We start from the raw sequence: 18,656 nt of genomic DNA on the forward strand, positions 1-18,656 counted from the left end.
TGATTAATTATGTAATTATATGTTAAAGAAAGTGGTCAGAGAATAAATTTGTAATTTTAATATTGTATAAGTTTTTCGAAAAGTTTTTATATACTTTTTTCTTTTATAAAAACTTTTTATTTTATACTTTACAGTTCCGGAAGCACCGCCTATCAATGTAAGAGCGGAGGCGATTAATTCAACGGCGGTAGAAGTTTGGTGGAAACCACCGAATCCGCAAAAAATCAACGGAATAAATCAGGGATACAAATTGCAAGCTTGGATCGGTGATAATTTTACAGAAGCAACCGAATATAAATCGATGACCGTTCCGCCGAGTTTATTTGATCCGCTCGCCGAGCAGAACGCTATAATGACGGGTTTGAGAAAGTACACTTTATATAACATTACAGTACTTTGCTTTACTGATCCAGGTGATGGCGAAAGAAGCTCGCCTGTTGAAGTTCGCACTCAAGAAGACGGTGTGTTTATTTATAAATTATCACAATACATTAATTAAATAACTTATTACAAAACAATCACATTTAAAAATTAATAATTTTTTGACAAATGACCATAATTCTAATTGAAAATTGTTTATGGATTAGTTTTCTTCATTATGTAATAAATACAAACGCAAATAAAAAATTAATTGTTACAACTATGCAAGTTTTTATAATTTTATGTTTTTCTTCTCGATAGTGCCCGATGAAGTAGAGAACTTGCAATTTGAAGATATCAGTGATCGTGCGCTGACGGTTAAGTGGAGTTCTCCCAAAGAAACCAACGGAATATTAACACATTATCAATTAAAGTACATGATCAAAAAAGTTCCGGATTCTTTACATGTCGAGAATTTCACAGCTGATGTACTGTCGGTCAAAGTAGAGCATCTTCAGGTAGCTGTCAATGTTCACATGCTAAACAAATCCGAATGTAAAAATCACAAATTTACAAACTCACAATAATTAAAAATTTGTTTCTCTCAGGCAATGACTCACTACACGTTTGAAGTCACCGCTTGGACATCGGTTGGATCAAGCAATCCAAAAGTGGCTACCATACAATCGGGTGTGGAACCCGTGCTGCCAGAACCACCCACAAAACTGGCGTTATCTAACATAGATGCGTTTTCCGTTGTGTTACAATTCACACCAGGATTTGACGGCAACTCATCCATCACGAAATGGACGGTGCAGGTTAGTAGACCTTTAGATATGACCTTTTACTACAAAAATATCGAAAAATATTACTGCACGTAGTCAGGAATATTATTGTCGTACTTAGAAAAAAATTAAAAAATGTAAAAAAAAAATGTTTTCTCAATTTCTCAGGCACAAACGGCGCGAAACTCGACGTGGTACAACATTTACGAGGTGTCCGATCCCGACGCCAGTACCATTACCGTTGACGGTTTGATTCCCTTCATGCAATACAAACTTCGTTTGATCGCGAATAATGTTGTTGGTGCCTCGCAGCCCTCCGAGCCAACCAAAGAGTTTCAAACGATTCAGGCACCACCCTCTCATCCTCCGAAAAATGTCACTGTGCGCGCGATGAGCGCTACCGAGTTACGCGTCAGATGGATTGTAAGCATTATTGAGTTATTTCATGCGAATTATCAATATGTTTACACCAATTGTTATTGCAAATATTATTTCACGGTAAAAGTACAAGTATGTATAATTTGTTGTGTTGCAGCCATTGCAACAAATAGAATGGTATGGAAATCCACGCGGATACAATGTTACATATACAGAAGTGCGATCGAACATTTCGAAGAGTATTACCATCGAAGATTCCACCGCTAATTCGTACGTTCTCGAGAATATGGAGGAATACGCCGATTACGAAATAGTAATGCAAGCGTTCAATGACGTTGGATCTTCGGCAGCGAGTCCGAAGGCCGTCGAACGAACTCGCGAGTCAGGTCAGTTTCAACATATGTTCTTTGTTCACGCGTGTATAGAACTTTATGTTTTTTTTATTTTTGAAAAAACATTTTAAATAAAATTCTACACACTTGCGAGTATTGATGTACGTAATGCAATACTTTTCAGTTCCTTCTCTGGGACCGATCAACGTAGAGGCGAACGCGACGTCTTCGACAACTATCTTAGTGCGATGGGGTGATGTGCCTGTGGAACATCAAAACGGACAGATCGAGGGTTTTAAAGTCTACTACAGCGCAAATTCCCGATCGCCTTTTCAGTACAAGAACATTCCTAGCAATAGCACTTTTACAACCACCTTAACGGAACTTCGCAAATTTGTGCAGTATCACATACAGGTTCTGGCTTACACAAGACTCGGTGACGGTGCACTGAGTTCTCCACCCGTCAGAGTACAAACTTTTGAAGACAGTAAGATGATGAATTTTCTTTATTAAATAGATGAATTTTTTATTGGACACTAGGTTTATATGTATATTTTCATAAATTTATATTATTATATAATTTATATTTTTATTATTATATAATCTATATTTTTTATATTAATATACGAAAAGTATAAGATTTACGATAAATTTCTTATAATGGAGACTATAATAGTAACGTTTCATATTCCAGCTCCTGGTCCACCGTCTAACGTATCTTTTCCTGATGTGAGCTTCACCACAGCGCGCATCATCTGGGATACCCCAGAAGATCCTAACGGAGAGATTCTCGCGTACAAGGTCTTGTTTCATCTGAACAACAGTCAAGATCGTCAGTTTTCTAAAGAATTTCCAGCGTCGGACAGAACATTCAGGTATAAAAGTTCTTTCTTTGATTTGCTCTCGTCTCTCTGAAAATTTAGATTCTGTTGAACATCATAATAATTACTGCTTACAGAGCTACCGGACTTGAATCCGAAAAATATTACATGTTCTCTGTTACGGCACAGACGAAGTTGGGTTGGGGTAAGACGGCTTATGCGCTTGTATTTACCACAAATAACAGAGAACGTCCACAAGTACCGTCGGTGCCTCAAGTGAGCAAATCGCAGATTCAAAGTCGTCAGATAACTTTCAGTTGGACGCCGGGCAAAGACGGTTTCGCACCCTTAAGGTACATCTTGAATACAAATTCAAATTTTTTAATATTACATATAAATTGTTTACATATAATTTTTTTTTTTTTCCGACAGATATTACACGGTACAACAATCGGAAAATTCTGGACCTTTTCAAACCATTCCCGAGAGAGTCGAGCCCACTTTGACGTCTTATACGGCCAACAATTTAAAGCCTTACACTTTCTATCAATTTCGTATTCAGGCCACTAACGATATAGGTCCTTCAGATTGGAGTAACGAATCCGCTCAAGTGCAAACTCTGCCTGCAGGTACGTATTGAATAATTTTAAGAAAAAAATGAGAGACGTGAAAAATTAATAAAATCAGCTAATAATAGGAAAAAAAAAGATTTTGAAAATTATTAAAATTAACATTATTATTTTTCGTTTTCACTTTCTACATTAATTAAATAAATTAAAAAACGTTTTAAACATTGATATATATGTTTATACTTACAGCGCCATCAAAAGGCGTCACCGGTTTAAAAGTAGTGCCGATAACAACGTCTAGCGTCGAGGTTCATTGGAACATGATCGACGAAGTACATTGGAGCGGCGATTACGAAACTGGTGGTTATCGTGTCGTGTATCAACCGGTATCGAATTTTCCGACTCCGCTAGAAACAACACCAAAAAAAGAGATTCTAGGAATTAAGGTAAAATATCAATAAGAGGAACAATACGGCCAATAACAATCAAGCGTTAAGTATACGTGCAAAATATTTAAAATTTTAAACAAATTTATGATCAAAAATCTCTGTCAAATGATTTTACATTTCGTGTGTAAAAATGAATTCTAAGATAAAATATTTGAGACTTTTATGACAGACGCAAGTTATTTAGATACACCAAAAACATGTTAAAAAATTGTAAGACGCAATATTGATCTTAATAAATTTTTCTGTGTTACAGAAAACCAAAATGGTTTTGAGTGACTTAACAGAGAATCAGTATTACGAGATTATAGTGCTGCCGTTTAACTCGGAAGGTGAAGGTCCACAGAGTCCACCAGTCACCGTTTATGTCGGAGAAGCTGTTCCTACGGGAGAGCCGCAACATCTACACGCTGAGTCCATCTCTTCTACGGAAGTTCGTTTACGTTGGAAACCTCTGCAAGCCAATATGCAAAATGGCGACTTATTAGGATACAAAGTAATGATTTCCTATACATGATTTTGTGAAATACTTTTTTGTTTGTTTTAATAATTTGTAAGTTCTGAACGTTGAATGAGTAACTTTATAATATTTGTTGTTTTTGTTGCAGATTTTTTACCTGGTGACCGATTCACCTCAAGAGTTAGAGAAAAAACAGGAAGAAGAGATAGAAGTTGTTCCAGCGTCTTGTTTGACGCATAGTTTAGTCTTCTTGGACAAATATACCGAGTATCGTATACAAGTTTTAGCGTTTAATCCGGCCGGAGATGGTCCGCGAACTCCGCCAATCACCGTGAGAACAAAACAGGTGATTTTATAGATATCAGATGTTTTTCACAATAATATTCTTTTTTAAAGATCGTAAAAAAAAAAATTTTTTTTTTTAAACATTTTCGATTACATTACGATCGTAATTCACATAATTGCAACATAATTGCAGGACGTACCGGGGCCACCGCATAATTTGCACTTTACTGAAATTACCATGACGAGTTTACGTGTCTCTTGGGAATCGCCAAAGTTACGCAACGGCAAGATTGTCGGTTATCTCGTCACGTACGAAACAGCAGAACAAAACGATCGTAAGATAAATTAATATCTTGAGTAATGTCTGGAGATTTGATATTAAAAAGAGATTTTTATTTTAATTTTGAATTAAAAATCGTGATTTTTCTAAATAAAAATATAAATTTCTTATTTCATTCAATGATATTATTGTTTTATTTGATGTTTTATATAAAGGTTTTAGCAAACAAGTGAAGCAAAAAGTGACGGAGACAAGTCTTCTCATTCAACCGCTGGAAGAGGAAGTGACATATACTTTTATGGTTCGCGCTCAAACAATCGACTTCGGACCACCGATATCTGGAAACGTTTCAACCGGTCCGCAAGAAGGTTCGCCGATGGCACCCAGCAATCTCGGCGTGTCCAAGACTGTTTCTAGCGTAGAACTGCAATGGACCAACGGAGCTTCCGGCAAGGGTCCTATTCTTGGTTATTATATCGAGACTCGTCGTAAAGGTACGCAGCTTTATCATAGGTTTTTTTATTATGTTAAGTTTTCACAATTCTATTTATTCAATCATTTCACAATTCTATTTATTAAAATTGTGATACCAAGAGTCACAATAATCACTTTCTTTTTATTCATTGTGTAAAATAAAAATTACAATTATAATTTGGAAAAATTGTTATCGTTGCAATTTTAATAAATAAGAATATTATTTTATTCTATAAAAATAAATCTTAGAAAAATCAATTTCGCGCAATTTAAATTTATATAAAATTCATTTTTTTGCACTTCGTTCAATTCGATAATCGGTTCTGTGTTCTAACACTAATAAATTTTTTTTATAACTATATAGCAATGGAAGAGTGGCAGCATTGTAAGTTTCAACTCACGTAACTATGCTGAAAGTCAGTTGTTGCATTAGATGGTTTTCAATAGTGAGATCCTTGTTAGAGTACGATATATATATATATATATATCGCTTTTGATCTGTGTATATATTATAAACATATCGTGGTCGTTTGTTATTGCATTAACAATTTGCATGATAATGTCATAGCATGACATCTCCAAAGATCCCAATATCATAGACGTTCAGGCAGAATTTTACTGAATTATACTTCGTATAGCGCGCTCTTTATAACATATTGTTGCGGAATACCATCTTAATTAATTGAGAAATAATCCAGTAATCGATCTTATATTATTACTTGCGTGATGATTTATTGTATTAGTCGTTGATTAGTTTTGCTGTTTTCATTATAATGTATAGTTTTAACAACTAATATCCTTATTTTTAACAATCAATATCCTTATTTTTAATATCATGCGTGCGAACGATGTACACACGTGTTGTAGTAAGCAAAATATTTTTTTAACGTTTTTCTGTGTACATTGTACACAAATTACAATTACTCTCAAGTCCCAGTGATGGACGTCTTTAAGCAGTTGAATCTTTATCAGAATAATATATAAAATTCTCATTCATTTGATATATACATAGAGCATCTCGTTGATATTATAATTTAAAATGACACGTTTCCAATAAATCAAATTGTCAATTTCTCAAGACTTTGAAAACATAACGTTGTGTACAAGTGAGATGTTCTGAATAAAAAATTTCATTACAGGATATATAAAAAGTACCGGTACCGCGAAAAGTCTCGAAAATTAGACATTTTAGGAAAAAGTGTTTTACAGATAAAAGTTGTGAGGTTTAAAAGAATCTATTTACTGATTATATCAGTGTGACTTTGGATGTCATTGCCAAGGTCAGGTGAAGGTCACATCGATTTTTAAAAATAGAACTCTATTTTTTTATTACAGATTCATATAGCTTAATTCAAGAGCTTTCTAACACATAATAAAGTTTATTTTTTCATTAAGTACTTTTTGATTTATGAAGGTTGAATATTAGAGTACCGCCGAATACTTCTTCTACGAAGATAATTTCGATCGAAACGAATTTTGTGACCTCATGATGCAGAGAATTGACAAAAAACCTAACTTCTTATTCAACATAGTTTTTTTTGGGTAAAACAACATTCGAAATGAATAACGTTAATAGATAATGTTAATACCGGCAATACTTTAATATTCATCGCTTATAAGTCAGAAAGTACTTAATGAAAATAAACTTTATTATAGTGTTTTTTGAAAAGTTCTTGAATTAAACTATAAGAATCTGCAATAAAAACTAAAGTGTTCCATTAAAAAAAATTCAAGGTGACCTTGTCCTGACTTTGGCGATGTCATTCAAGGTCAAACTGATAAGACCAGTAAATAGATCCTTTAAAACCCTACAACTTTTATCTGAGACATTTTTTTGCAAAATGCCTAGTTGTCAAGAGATTTTTCGCGATACCGGTAATTTTTATACACTCTGCACCTGTATGTATACATATAAGGTGTCCGACAATTACTTTAAAATCTCTCGTAGGCAGGTAGAAGGAGTAAAACTGAGTCGAAAAGTCTTGAACTAGTTTTTTCTATTACATATAATAAGTAATTATTGAATAAATCAAGCCAATCAGCGCCAACCTTTAGCCGGGCGCACGTCAGTAAGCTGCGCGGAGCGCTCACGCACACCAGGCGCGTGGTTCACTGACGTGCGTTCGGTTAAAGGTCGGCGCTGATTGGCTTGATTTATTCAATAATTATTTCTTTATACTTATATAATTCTTTATGTAATAGAAAAAAATGGTTCAAGACTTTTCTACTCAGTTTTACTTCTTCTACCTGCCTACCATAGATTTTATACTAATTGTCGGACACCCTGTATATATATTACAATTTTCATATTAAGTTGAAGTTTTTTATTCAGAACATTTCACTTGTACACAATGTTATGTTAACAAAGTCTTGAGAAATTGACAGACTGATTATTAAGAACGTGTCATATTTAAAATATCTTTATTAAGGCTCGAAAAAAATACTGAATACTAAGAGTATTATGAATACTCGTCCGTCTGTTCTACAAGGTGTCTGACAACGAACTATAAAGCCGGCGTGTATAGGTAAATTGAGTTATTCTGAACAGAAAAGTTATTTACCGCGTTTTGCAAACTTTGCAGTAGTTATTGAAATATGAATTAATAAATGTGAGCCAATGAGAGCTCGGGAAGTGATGATCGGACTCTATAGGCGTGCACAATTATCAGCTCTACTCCTTGCTCGCCGCTGCTCGCTGCGTACCGCCGAATAGCGCCCGATCGCAAGAAACTGAATCGTGCCGCGCTTGTTTGTTTACTCTCGTTACTAAGACTTTACATAAGAGAAGCCATTTTTCTTTTCATTAGATAATCGTGCACGCCTATAGAGTCCGATCATCGCTCCCCACGCTCTCATTGGCTCACATTTATTAATTCATATTTCAATAACTATTGCGATTTTTTCAAAATGGTAAATAACTTTTCTGTTCAGAATAACTCGATCTACCTACACACGTCGGCTTTATAGTTCGTTGTCAGACACCTTGGATATTTCGTTAGGATACAGATATACAGGCAGCCGAGCGGGTACTCAGATATTCCAAGCTTTATTTTTACATCTAAGAAAATTTTCTTAGGATTGTTTTAAAAAGCGTTACGTTTGTCTGACTTAAAATATCATATGTTTTTTTGTGTCGATTATAGACGATTCACGTTGGCAGACAATAGGTCGTACTAGCAACGGGCTCTTAACAGAGTACAGCGTATCGTATCAAAATTTACTACCATCCACGTCGTATCTATTCAGAGTGATATCGTACAATCGTTATGGAATCAGTTATCCAGTCTATTCTTCCGAAACGGTAAACTATATTAAAAAGAAATTACTTTTAAACATATTTTTTTCTCTCACACACACATGTCATTCATATGGGCAAATCCACCGTAGTTTTAACTTTTGATTGACTTTCGATAAATCTGAGTTGTTTTTCATATGCACAAAGGAGGCAAACCTGGCATTTGCCCTACCCTCCCTGAAGAGGCAAGTTTTTTCACAAATTGTGTTTTTTTATCTTGAAACAAGTTTGAAATCCTTGGTTAACAAATTAAATCATACATCTATTCGTGAAAACTCTCTGTACAGTGAAATTTTTCTGTAAAATTCATAATTTTTGGGACGGAAAAATTGCTCCGCTCTCCCCCCTGAAAAAAATCCTGCGCCCATGCACAAAACGTATTTTTTCTTTGTATACTATTTAGTAATAACTGTGTATAAAAATGCAGAGCGTTCGTGTCATTGCTGGCATTTAAAAGTACACTAAGTCGGTAAAAATATAGAAAATACAATTTATTTCGTCCCTTTCAAATTTTTGTGTTTCTCACTCTTAATAACTTTGTATCTGCGCCATGTTATATAACGCTTTCGTAATAAATGGAAAAGTTAGTTCTTTCTTGCATTTATATATATCTTTTCCCTGGAGGTCGATCGTGTGCCATGTAACCGTAAAAAATGGTGGCCGTTGAAAAACTTGTCTCTTTATTTTTGCAAATTTATTAATTTTCGTAAAGTTAACAATATTACATACGCGCCGTTAAGTTAATTGACTAACTGAGTTACTTGAATTTGTAGCAAACACAAAAACGAAAAATTTTAAACGCTGTTGAAAATTGCGCTTCAAAAATCAAATACACACCAGTGTATCAAAGATTGTCTTCAAAAACGTAAATTTATTGAAAAATCCACAAATCATCTTGGCGCATATTCCGAGAAAAATTTTTTCAGTCCATATCAACTGTAAACCCTTTCTTATATCTTACCACGGAATCCACATGTGGCCGCAATTTTTTCAAACCCAATTTTATTAGTTATGACGTTAAGAGTACGCAATTTAAAACTGGTCGCATTGTAAAACTGAAAAGAAATATAAAATCGACCTCAATCAGATAAACTTTGCGTTATTTACTTAAAACCTTAACGCGCGCAGATTGGTGTTCTTGAACCTATTCCAAACATGTTCGTCAATATAAGATGTATGTGCCGCACATTTGAAGAAAAAAAAAGTACAAAAGTTAAAACTACGGTGGATTTTCCCATATGTGTATTATTTATTATTTATTTATACTTCAGCCAGTTGGCCAAGAAGGGAACTTGGTTTACACCTCTTTCCATTTACCTCCTTCCCTTTTTGCCATACATTTTTATACTTATACCTTATTTGCTCACCTATATCTTAACTTACGTATCTTACTATCTCTCTTTTCTTTTCTCTATTTTACACATACTTTCATGTTATCTCGCTCATATTTTGTAACTACTAACTTACAGCCTGTATCACAGTAAATTAAATACTCTTTTAATTTTTAAATAACTAAATAAATGTGAATAAATATACATTATTCTTAGATACCTAATTTATTCTAGTTTTCTCTCTCTTTGCGTATATATTATTATTATTATCCTACATGTCTTATCTGTCACAATTACAATTTTCTTTTCAGCTTTCCTCAAAATCCTCCGTCTTCTTCCCATGGCTCTCTTCTTCCGAAATCAATTCTTCCTCTTGTCTGAACATCTCGTTTTCTTTCTTTGTTTCCCTCAACTCTTGCCCATCCAGCAGGTTCATGAAGTATCCTAACCTTCTCCATTCTTCTTTTTCTATGGTGGGTTCTCTCCATTCTTTTCTCTTTCTCTTTTTGTTTATGAATTTCCTAACCTCTGTTTCCGTCTTGATCATCTTCAGAGCTTTTTCCTCTTCCTTCCGTTTTCTCTTTCTCTTCTTTTCTAAAAACCTTCTTAATTCTTTTCTATGTTCTATGTATTCTTCCCTCATAATTTTACCTCTTCTCCATTTCCTATAAAACTTCTTAACTTCTCTTTTCCTCTTCGTGCAGCTTTTATCCCACCAGTCTTTATATTCTATCCTTTTATTCTTTATCTTGATATCTTTCTTTATCATGACCTTTTCCACCAATTCTTTTAGTTTTCCCCATGTTTTATTCACATTATCTTCCTGTTCCACTATCCATCCAGTTTCTTCCGTTCTCGTTTTATATTCCTCTATTGCCTCGCTGTCCCAACAAATAACCTTCCTTTCAACTTGTGCCTCTTCTGCTTTTTGTCTTCTTTCTTCATTTCTGTCCTCTTCTTCTTCCGTGATCAAATTCATTCTTACCGGCAAGTGGTTCGAATCCACTCTTTCCTCAACTTTGAAATCTAAAACTTTGCTTAATACTGGTTCATTCACAAATATATAATCAATCACCGTACTGCCTCTAGCACCAACGTAAGTAAATTCTCCTTCCCAGTTTCCTTCAGTCTTGCCGTTTAAGATACTTAGCCCCTTTTCTTCCATTATATCCATGAACTTTTCACCGCCATTACCTATCGTTTTATCTTTACTTTTCCTTGTTCTACCTCCGTCATGATCTTCCCTTCCAAGTTCTCCTGTCCTTATGTTAAAATTTCCTCCTACTATTATCATTTCTTTTTCATATTTTTCCGTTATCCTAGTAATTGCTTTACCTATCCTATCTCCTTTCCTTTGTGCTCTTTGTTATATATCAGTATTATATTTAGACTGTCTTCCTCATCTTCTCTTCTCACGTGTAGCATGCTCTTTTGTTCCGTTTCCACTACCTTCCAACTTTCCTCCTTCCATTCCTTGTTTAGTCCTGCGATTAAGCCTCCGCTAGCTCTCCCCTTTCCTCTTTTCTTTACTGCATTTTTACTAATCCACATGTGCGTATCTGATAGTTTACACCTCCAACTCTCCCAGTCCTTTTCCGTGATCCATGTTTCTCCTAGACCTATATAGTCGAATCCCTTTATAAAATTCTAGAACTCAACATTCTTACTTTCTATTCCTGCTACGTTCCAAAACATTATTTTCCTCTGTGTTCCTTTCCTATTTCCTTTCCTTCTCTTCCTCTTCTTGGCCCGAAGTTAGTTTTCCTCTGACACATCTTTATCTTCCCTCTCTTCCCGATTCTCTCTCCCCGCCTCGGCTTTTCCCACGTCTTCCTCTTCCCTCTAATATCGTCTTCTCTCCTCCTCTTCTATTTCTCTTTCTACATCCCTCCATTACTCCCTGATTCCTTACTTTCCCTGTGCCTATCTTAACCTCTTTTCCTTTCTCTCTTTTCTCTTTCGCCCACTTATTAATTCTTTCTTGTATTTTTCTTTCCTCCCACGTTAGATCATTTTGTATGAAAATTTTTTTTCCTGTTAGCTTATATTTATTTTTCATTATCTTCTTTTTTTCATCCTCGCTGCTTAATTTTATTATCACTACGTTATTACTGACTCTGCTATGCTCAATGTTGCAATCCAGACCTATTTTTGTTTTTATAAACCATCTTGCCCATGTTTTAGGGTCCTCTTTTATGAGATTCAGTTTCTTTTTCTCTGTTATACCTTTTATTATTATATTCTTCTTTCTTTCTTCTTTGTCTTTATTTAAAATTATGCTTTTTAATTTTCGTATTTCTATCTCGCTGAACCTGTCCTCACTTAATCCAGATGTCGATTCCGCATAGCTGCTTACACGGCTACTATCTCTACTTCTCCCGTCCGTCTCTCTCCATTCAGTTGTCTTGAACCTCTCTCTCTCCTCTTCTCTCTCCTTTAGATCCTTTACAATTTTACCAATCTCATCCAGCTTGTCTTCCACAATTCTTAATCTTATTTCCCACGCTTTTTCCGCCTTTTTCCATTCTTCTATTAATTCTACATGCTTTTTTCTCTCATATTCTAATTCTCTTCTTTCCATATCTATTTTCTCTAATATCTCCTTCTTAATCCTCTCTACTATTTCCGGATCATATTCATCACTCCGTCTACCGCTAACTTCTTTTTCCGCAAAGATTATCTTCTTTTTCTCCGATTTGCCTGTGTTCTCTCTTGTCTCGGTGGTAAATTCCAGAGTTCTTTGATTCTCTTCTCTCTCCTTCCTGCTCTTTGTCACTCTGCTCATCTTTCCTATCTCCGATCCTTTTGCCGCCGTAACCTCTTGTATCCCGCCTTTCTTCCCTTCCTGTTTTCTCTTCCCGTTCCTAGCCGATTTCTTTGCCTTTATTTCTCCTCCTATTTCTTTATCTTCTACGTCTGTTTCGACTGCTTACACTTACTTTTCTGCTCGATTTATCTATCAAACTCGCTATTTTATCGCACGCTCTCAAAAACATGTATGCACTCTCGCACGCCACCTAACCAAGTCCATTTGCTCATATCTGTAATTTATCTATTATCTATTTAGAAGATTCTCTTTTATGCGTAATCAACTATTCTCAATTGGATTATTTTGTTAGATTTTGACGCCATCGAAGCTGTACTTGGAATACGCGTATCTGCAACACAGACCGTTTTATAGACAAACTTGGTTTATGGTCACTTTGGCTGCTACTTCCATTATAATAATTATCACGATCATAGCGGTGTTGTGCGTAAAGAGCAAAAGTTACAAATATAAACGTAAGTTTTAATATTTATATGCACGTACGCATATACATATATGAAATTTGTTTTGATATCTATATTGATATCAATGATTTATAGAAGAGGCACAAAAGACTCTCGAAGAGTCAATGGCGATGGACGACAGGCAGGAGTCGGATTTCGAATTGTACAGATCGCGTCAGGGTGGAGGCGGCACCGCCAATGCGGCAAGTGGCACTTTGGGCAAGAGGAACACACTGGCTCGTAAGGCTATGCATCCTCCGCCACCAGCGATGTTAGGCAAATCGCCTCCCCGACCTTCTCCCGCGTCGGTTGCTTATAACAGCGACGAGGAAAGCCTCAAGGGATACGACGAGAATCCTGACGACAGTAGCGTTACGGAAAAACCTTCGGAGATCAGTTCTACCGATTCTCAGGTAAAAATTTAACAACACAATGTTTGTTATTTTGCGAATAATCGAAATCATCATTATTATTTGTTTTTATTTACAATAGGGTTCGGAGAGCGAGAACGAGAGTGTACAATCCGATCCACATTCCTTCGTGAATCACTACGCTAATGTAAACGATTCGTTGAGGCAGTCATGGAAACGACAGAAACCCGTTCGGAACTACTCGTCGTACACAGATTCCGAGCCAGAAGGCAGCGCGGTCGTTAGTTTAAACGGCGGCCAAATCATCATGAACAATATGGCTAGATCGAGAGCGCCACTGCCAGGTTTCTCATCGTTTGTTTAATTAAAAATAGTTAAAATTTATAGTAAAACATAAAAAAGACTTGTATATGAATATCGATATCAAAAAATTATCGTCTCCACGATATCTCACTCTCTTCAAACGAGATATCCGTTTTTTTTTTTTTAATTTTTTTTATAGAGCGAAAGACTTACGTCGAGAACACGTGAGTTTTTACACGTGTTAACGGCACAGACTTATAGCAAATTAGGAAGCTTGAAAGGCATCTTCGTATTGTGATATATTGATAAACCTTTTTATATTATTTATAAACTTTCGATACGACACTTTGCATTTTACTAGGTATTTTTGTACTTTCTAAGATTTAGCTTTTAAGAATCATCAAATATTACACGGATCTCGAACGTTGCGTCAAAGGTGTTTAATAATAATAGATATGTTTATAATACGACTTGTAAGAAAGAAGAACGTCGTCACTCCCTACTTATAAATTACATAAGTGTCACGGGATTTTTAGTTTATCGCACAGTGATACTTAAAAATCGTGTTTTTTATGGTTATCAAATATTGAAAAAAAAAAAAATATTCATAAGGTAAAAATTTGAAATCAAAAGAATCCCTTAACTAGAGAAACATATAAAGTTTTAAATTTTTAAACTGTTGTCTTCTAACATTTGCAATTTGGAGTTACGGGATTATACGTAGAGAATGACGGTTTGTAATATTACGCGATATAGGTTTTAGAAACAAAAAAAAAAAAAAAAAAAAAAAAAAAAAAAAAAAAACAAACAAACAAACCAATAATGTGTGTTAATTTTTCGTATGTCAAGTTCTAACCGTATCAGGCCTATCATATCACACGTTTCTCTTGTTAGAAAGTTTTTATAACTACAAGTCGTAAACCGCTCTGTACAAAGTCGCTCCTACATTGATGTATACTACATCAGATGTGTAAATATGTTGTATATTTTCTATTGCAAAAGTGTAGAATTTGTATGCTGCCGATATACAATGAGCCACATATATTGCATTTACATTTTGTGATAACACGGTGAAAACTCTATATTTACGATAATTATTATGTGACTGCCGTAGAATCATAAAAGTGAAAATCAAATATATGGAAAAATTATATGTATAAATGTATATGTAACCAAAAACAGAAAAGTTTTAGTTTTTAGTTTATTTTATGAAAATTTTTAGTTAAGTATATTCGCGGGATTATTTCTGATATAAAAATTATAAGATATTTGCAAGAAAGAAATTTTGCGAAAATGTGGAGTTTTTACCGTATATATATGAAATTTATAAATATATATAAAATTTTTATGTATATTTATCTTCATAACACATCCTTGTATATAAGATAGTATAACCAGTAGAGAGAAAATATTCATAACATTCTCATTTTAATGACATACGGCAATATCAAAAACTGGATATCGAACTGAATTGTAATTGCGTAAATGTTTCTATGCGAATAATAAAAATAATAAAACTTGGGTGAGACAGAGCCCATTTTAAGAAAGTTTTATCCAATTAATAAAATTACAACTACAAAATTGACAATTCGCGCGCGTGCGCGTATCCGGTAAGAAAAATTCCGTTTTTCTACAGGTAAAAAATCATTCCATTTTTTTCCAGGTATAAAACTTTTGTTTACTTTTAAAACGGTTTTGCAGGTATTTAACTGCAAATTTATCTGTATACGTTTTAATATATAAAATTTGTAATAAAAAATTATAAAAATCAATTTATTTAATCACATACATTTAAGACATTTTACTTTTCTAATACTTTTTTAAATACAAATTTAAGTTTCGACAGAGTTTCTCAAACTAATGCAAATCAAATTTCTTAGAATATTATGAATGTTATGCAGAGTCAAAAATATATACACACGCAGCAACCTACGTATAAAAATTAATGGTGTAAAATAAGTCTCGTACACTTTCAAAAATACATGAGAAATTTTTATTTATTTATAAAAATCAATATATTAAAACTGTATAATTATAAAAATTTTTACTATTTTGCGACAAGTCCACTTGTAAAATTCATTTCGCAGGATTTATACCATTCTTGGAGAGAATGCGGTATCATTTCGGCCAGTTTTAACGTTTTAATCGCAGACCATACGCCAACATCGGCAACGGTAGGTGTTTGTTTATTGGACCACAATCGAAATTCGTTCGTTAATTCACGCAGTCCCGTGCGTACTACATTTGTAAATGTGTCAGAAGAAAAGTTATTTTCTTGTTGAAGACTGGGAGTTAAGAATGACCAAGGAAAATATATATCGAGCGCACGTTCTATTGCTTCCGGATGAGTTGTATTGTGATAATCTTTATTCGCCCATCTGCTTAGATACCTCAAGAAATTGGCTTCTCCAAATATAGGGGGCATCAAAGGAGATGTAACAAATTGTAAAACCTTGACTGAAAGAGGAAAGCAGTTAAATATGATTTGTTAAGGTCAAATAGATTGTTAAAGAACAAATTTATTAATAGAAAATATATGAATTATTGGGCACAAGTTTTGATGGATTTTATGTTAGAAAAGTGAACTAAATAAGTTGATTAAAAGCAATTTATTCACGCTGACAATTCCCATTATTTTTTGTTATTTTTTGCTGTTGTAGACTTGATAGAATACAATTTTTTAAAAACATTTTTCTATCACAAATTCCATCAAAAGTTTTACATTCATTCAATAAATAAAATATTAGAAAGTAAAAAGAAACAAATGAAAATATTCTATTTATGTCACGAATTTATCAATACATTTTTTCAAATTATTATTGTAAGAACAATTTTGTCTTTTAACTGAATACTTGACTAAAAAATTAGCAGAAGTTAGGTCTTTGGTCTTACCTTTTTTCCATATTAATGTTATGTCTACACAATATTTACAGTCTTCGTGTGAATTAAAAATATTGAAAACTCGATTGAGCGACTCTGTTAAATCAGATGTTTCAATAGAAGAATGCGTGAAGGTTTGCACATTAATACTAACATCCTTCCATAATTTGATCAAAGCCAATATTGAATATGGCGGTAGAGACGGATTTGCATTCAAGACTAGATGAATTCCAACTCGTTTTCCTGGAGCCTACATATACATGTAAACTTAATACCAATAACTTAACAATTGCATAGTCAAATATTTTTTTTGACATTTTTCACCTCAAGCTTAGATGGCTCGCAGACTGTTGGAGTTTCAGCATCATGTGATTGTTTTAGAAAAGTACAGAGCAGAGAAACTTGCTTTTTAAGATCTGCCAACTGCTCAAGTATTCTTTCCTGTCTAGCCTCCAATGCGTTATAATCTTGTTGGTTCCAAGACTTCTTCTAAAAGCAAACAACAATATTAAATTACAATATTAGGTATTTCCTAGCATTTTCATGAAGTATCTCTTCACAACGAGTTCAGATCTGATATATTTACATTCCACAAGAGACAAACAGAATCTTTCACATGCATAATATTTTTAACACCGAAATCAAAAGAACTTGTCTAATCTCTCTTATTCTTTACAAATGAAGTTTGCAATACCAGTAAGAAATGTAATCCAATATAAACAAAGATATATCACACAATAAATATAACAAATATCTGTGACATTTACCACTTAACACAAATTTGGGCAAATATTGGCACAAACTAAATTGTTTACAATTTTATCGCTTGTCAATCGCAAATACATTAAATCAAATTCGACATAACAATGAGGTTAACGTTAATAACGCGCGAACCTATGATTTTCGTTTCTTTTCAACAAATTTCCGTGCGATATACCTTGCTGTGACAGTTTGCGACAATCTGACGTTTGCGATCGCATCTTTTCTCCGCTCATGGGTTAAGTAGCTCTCTACTCGGACACATCGCTCGCTCTCCCAACGCCAAAAGCGACGTTTCCCCGTCATTTTAAAACGCTTATTCCTCTACCGGTCAATTTTCGTCTTCGTGAACACGAGCGTCGTGCTCGATTTGTTCGAAAAAAATTCTCCGGGGGGGCAGGAAGAAGCATCGATCAACCAAGGCAGAGAGAGAGAGGAACCACGGCGTGTGTCGCTTCTCCGCTCCGCTCCCGGTCGATCGCTGATCAGTGTTCGCGGAAATTTTCGGGAGGAGTCATGTCCCGCTCGTTCGTGCGATCGTGGCCGCAATCATTACCCGCAATTCGCCACATGGTGGATCCGCGTAAGCGGGCGCGCGAACGGCCGAGTGAGCGGTGTGTCGATTATCGCCGTGCACGGAAACGAAACGGAAACCTTGATTATATTGTTAACCTGCTGTTGTACGACGGTCATGTTGGTTTCGGCGGCGGCGGCGGCGGCGGCGGCGTCATCATCGTTACAGCTGCTGCTTCGGTGGCCATGTCCGTCCTCGTGTATATTGGGCATAGCGTACATCTGACTCGATGGAATAACTCGTAACGACGGTATTATCGATTTTACTTGATACATCGCGCGAGCGTTTCACTTCCCGACGGGAATGGATCTTTGATCGCACGTCGAATCAAAAATTACAGATCGATTCACTATCCGAAATTCGACCTCGTTCGCTCGCGCACTCTTGCATCCCTTCCGGTAGTGGCCATGTTTTCCGCGTGCCCGCGGTGGTTTATGGCCGACGGATGTCGACATCTAACCTCACGTCGCGTGACGACAAACGTGACGCCCTTGGCTCGACCAGATGGCGCGCCCGAGCGCCACGACTTAGAGTCCCTGGAAATAAGAGTCTGGCCAATGTTTAATCTGAAACAAAATGGCGTCGATAGTTACTATATATATATCGTATTCTATATCGTATAAGGCCGATTTCCTTATATCTCCCGATAGCTATTCTTTGAAGAAATATATAAAAACATATAT

The 18,656-nt window shown here is 35.1% G+C and overlaps 2 protein-coding genes across 6 annotated transcripts in view; one reads left to right on the forward strand and one right to left on the reverse strand.

The window, feature by feature from the left end:
* Nucleotides 1–14,564, forward strand: part of LOC109860672 (protein sidekick) — a 42,237-nt gene extending 27,673 nt beyond the window's left edge. For all 3 annotated transcript variants that reach the window (XM_020439943.1, XM_020439944.1, XM_020439945.1), the window contains 18 exons: nucleotides 135–461; nucleotides 682–878; nucleotides 969–1,178; nucleotides 1,314–1,568; nucleotides 1,681–1,909; nucleotides 2,040–2,342; nucleotides 2,550–2,730; nucleotides 2,814–3,029; nucleotides 3,109–3,305; nucleotides 3,495–3,691; nucleotides 3,948–4,187; nucleotides 4,300–4,497; nucleotides 4,630–4,771; nucleotides 4,932–5,210; nucleotides 8,334–8,491; nucleotides 12,936–13,098; nucleotides 13,183–13,499; nucleotides 13,579–14,564. In XM_020439943.1, the coding sequence (XP_020295532.1) occupies nucleotides 135–461; nucleotides 682–878; nucleotides 969–1,178; nucleotides 1,314–1,568; nucleotides 1,681–1,909; nucleotides 2,040–2,342; nucleotides 2,550–2,730; nucleotides 2,814–3,029; nucleotides 3,109–3,305; nucleotides 3,495–3,691; nucleotides 3,948–4,187; nucleotides 4,300–4,497; nucleotides 4,630–4,771; nucleotides 4,932–5,210; nucleotides 8,334–8,491; nucleotides 12,936–13,098; nucleotides 13,183–13,499; nucleotides 13,579–13,821 (4,052 nt within the window). In that variant the 3' untranslated portion in view covers nucleotides 13,822–14,564. The remainder of the gene's footprint in view (nucleotides 1–134; nucleotides 462–681; nucleotides 879–968; nucleotides 1,179–1,313; nucleotides 1,569–1,680; nucleotides 1,910–2,039; nucleotides 2,343–2,549; nucleotides 2,731–2,813; nucleotides 3,030–3,108; nucleotides 3,306–3,494; nucleotides 3,692–3,947; nucleotides 4,188–4,299; nucleotides 4,498–4,629; nucleotides 4,772–4,931; nucleotides 5,211–8,333; nucleotides 8,492–12,935; nucleotides 13,099–13,182; nucleotides 13,500–13,578) is intronic.
* Nucleotides 14,565–15,734: 1,170 nt separating this feature from the next.
* LOC109860670 (aminoacyl tRNA synthase complex-interacting multifunctional protein 2) lies at nucleotides 15,735–18,424 on the reverse strand. 3 transcript variants are annotated; one of them, XM_020439937.1, is made up of 4 exons: nucleotides 18,054–18,424; nucleotides 16,965–17,129; nucleotides 16,653–16,890; nucleotides 15,735–16,217 (listed from the first exon to the last, which is right to left on the reverse strand). In XM_020439937.1, exons 1-4 carry the CDS (start codon nucleotides 18,246–18,248, stop codon nucleotides 15,808–15,810), a joined length of 1,008 nt encoding a protein of 335 aa, XP_020295526.1. In that variant the 5' UTR covers nucleotides 18,249–18,424; the 3' UTR covers nucleotides 15,735–15,807. The 3 variants fall into 3 exon arrangements, with proteins under 3 accessions (XP_020295526.1, XP_020295529.1, XP_020295528.1); XM_020439940.1 differs by having other exon boundaries at nucleotides 15,736–16,217; nucleotides 16,965–17,126; nucleotides 18,072–18,424; XM_020439939.1 differs by having other exon boundaries at nucleotides 15,737–16,217; nucleotides 18,072–18,424.
* Between the last annotated feature and the right edge of the window lie 232 nt (nucleotides 18,425–18,656).

The sequence above is a fragment of the Pseudomyrmex gracilis genome, unplaced genomic scaffold, assembly GCF_002006095.1.
Source record: "Pseudomyrmex gracilis isolate BER0280 unplaced genomic scaffold, ASM200609v1 scaffold_446, whole genome shotgun sequence".
In the NCBI taxonomy this organism is placed as follows: Eukaryota; Metazoa; Arthropoda; class Insecta; order Hymenoptera; family Formicidae; genus Pseudomyrmex; species Pseudomyrmex gracilis.

Bases quoted from the DNA above. Each gene is read 5' to 3' on its own strand.
- LOC109860670 (XM_020439937.1), bottom strand. From the start codon at position 18,248: ATGTATCAAGTAAAATCGATAATACCGTCGTTACGAGTTATTCCATCG. The intron at 16,891-16,964 runs GTGAAAAATGTC...ATGTATATGTAG, and splicing joins GCGAGCCATCTAAGCTTGAG to GCTCCAGGAAAACGAGTTGG. The intron at 16,218-16,652 runs GTAAGACCAAAG...TTCCTCTTTCAG, and splicing joins AACATTAATATGGAAAAAAG to TCAAGGTTTTACAATTTGTT.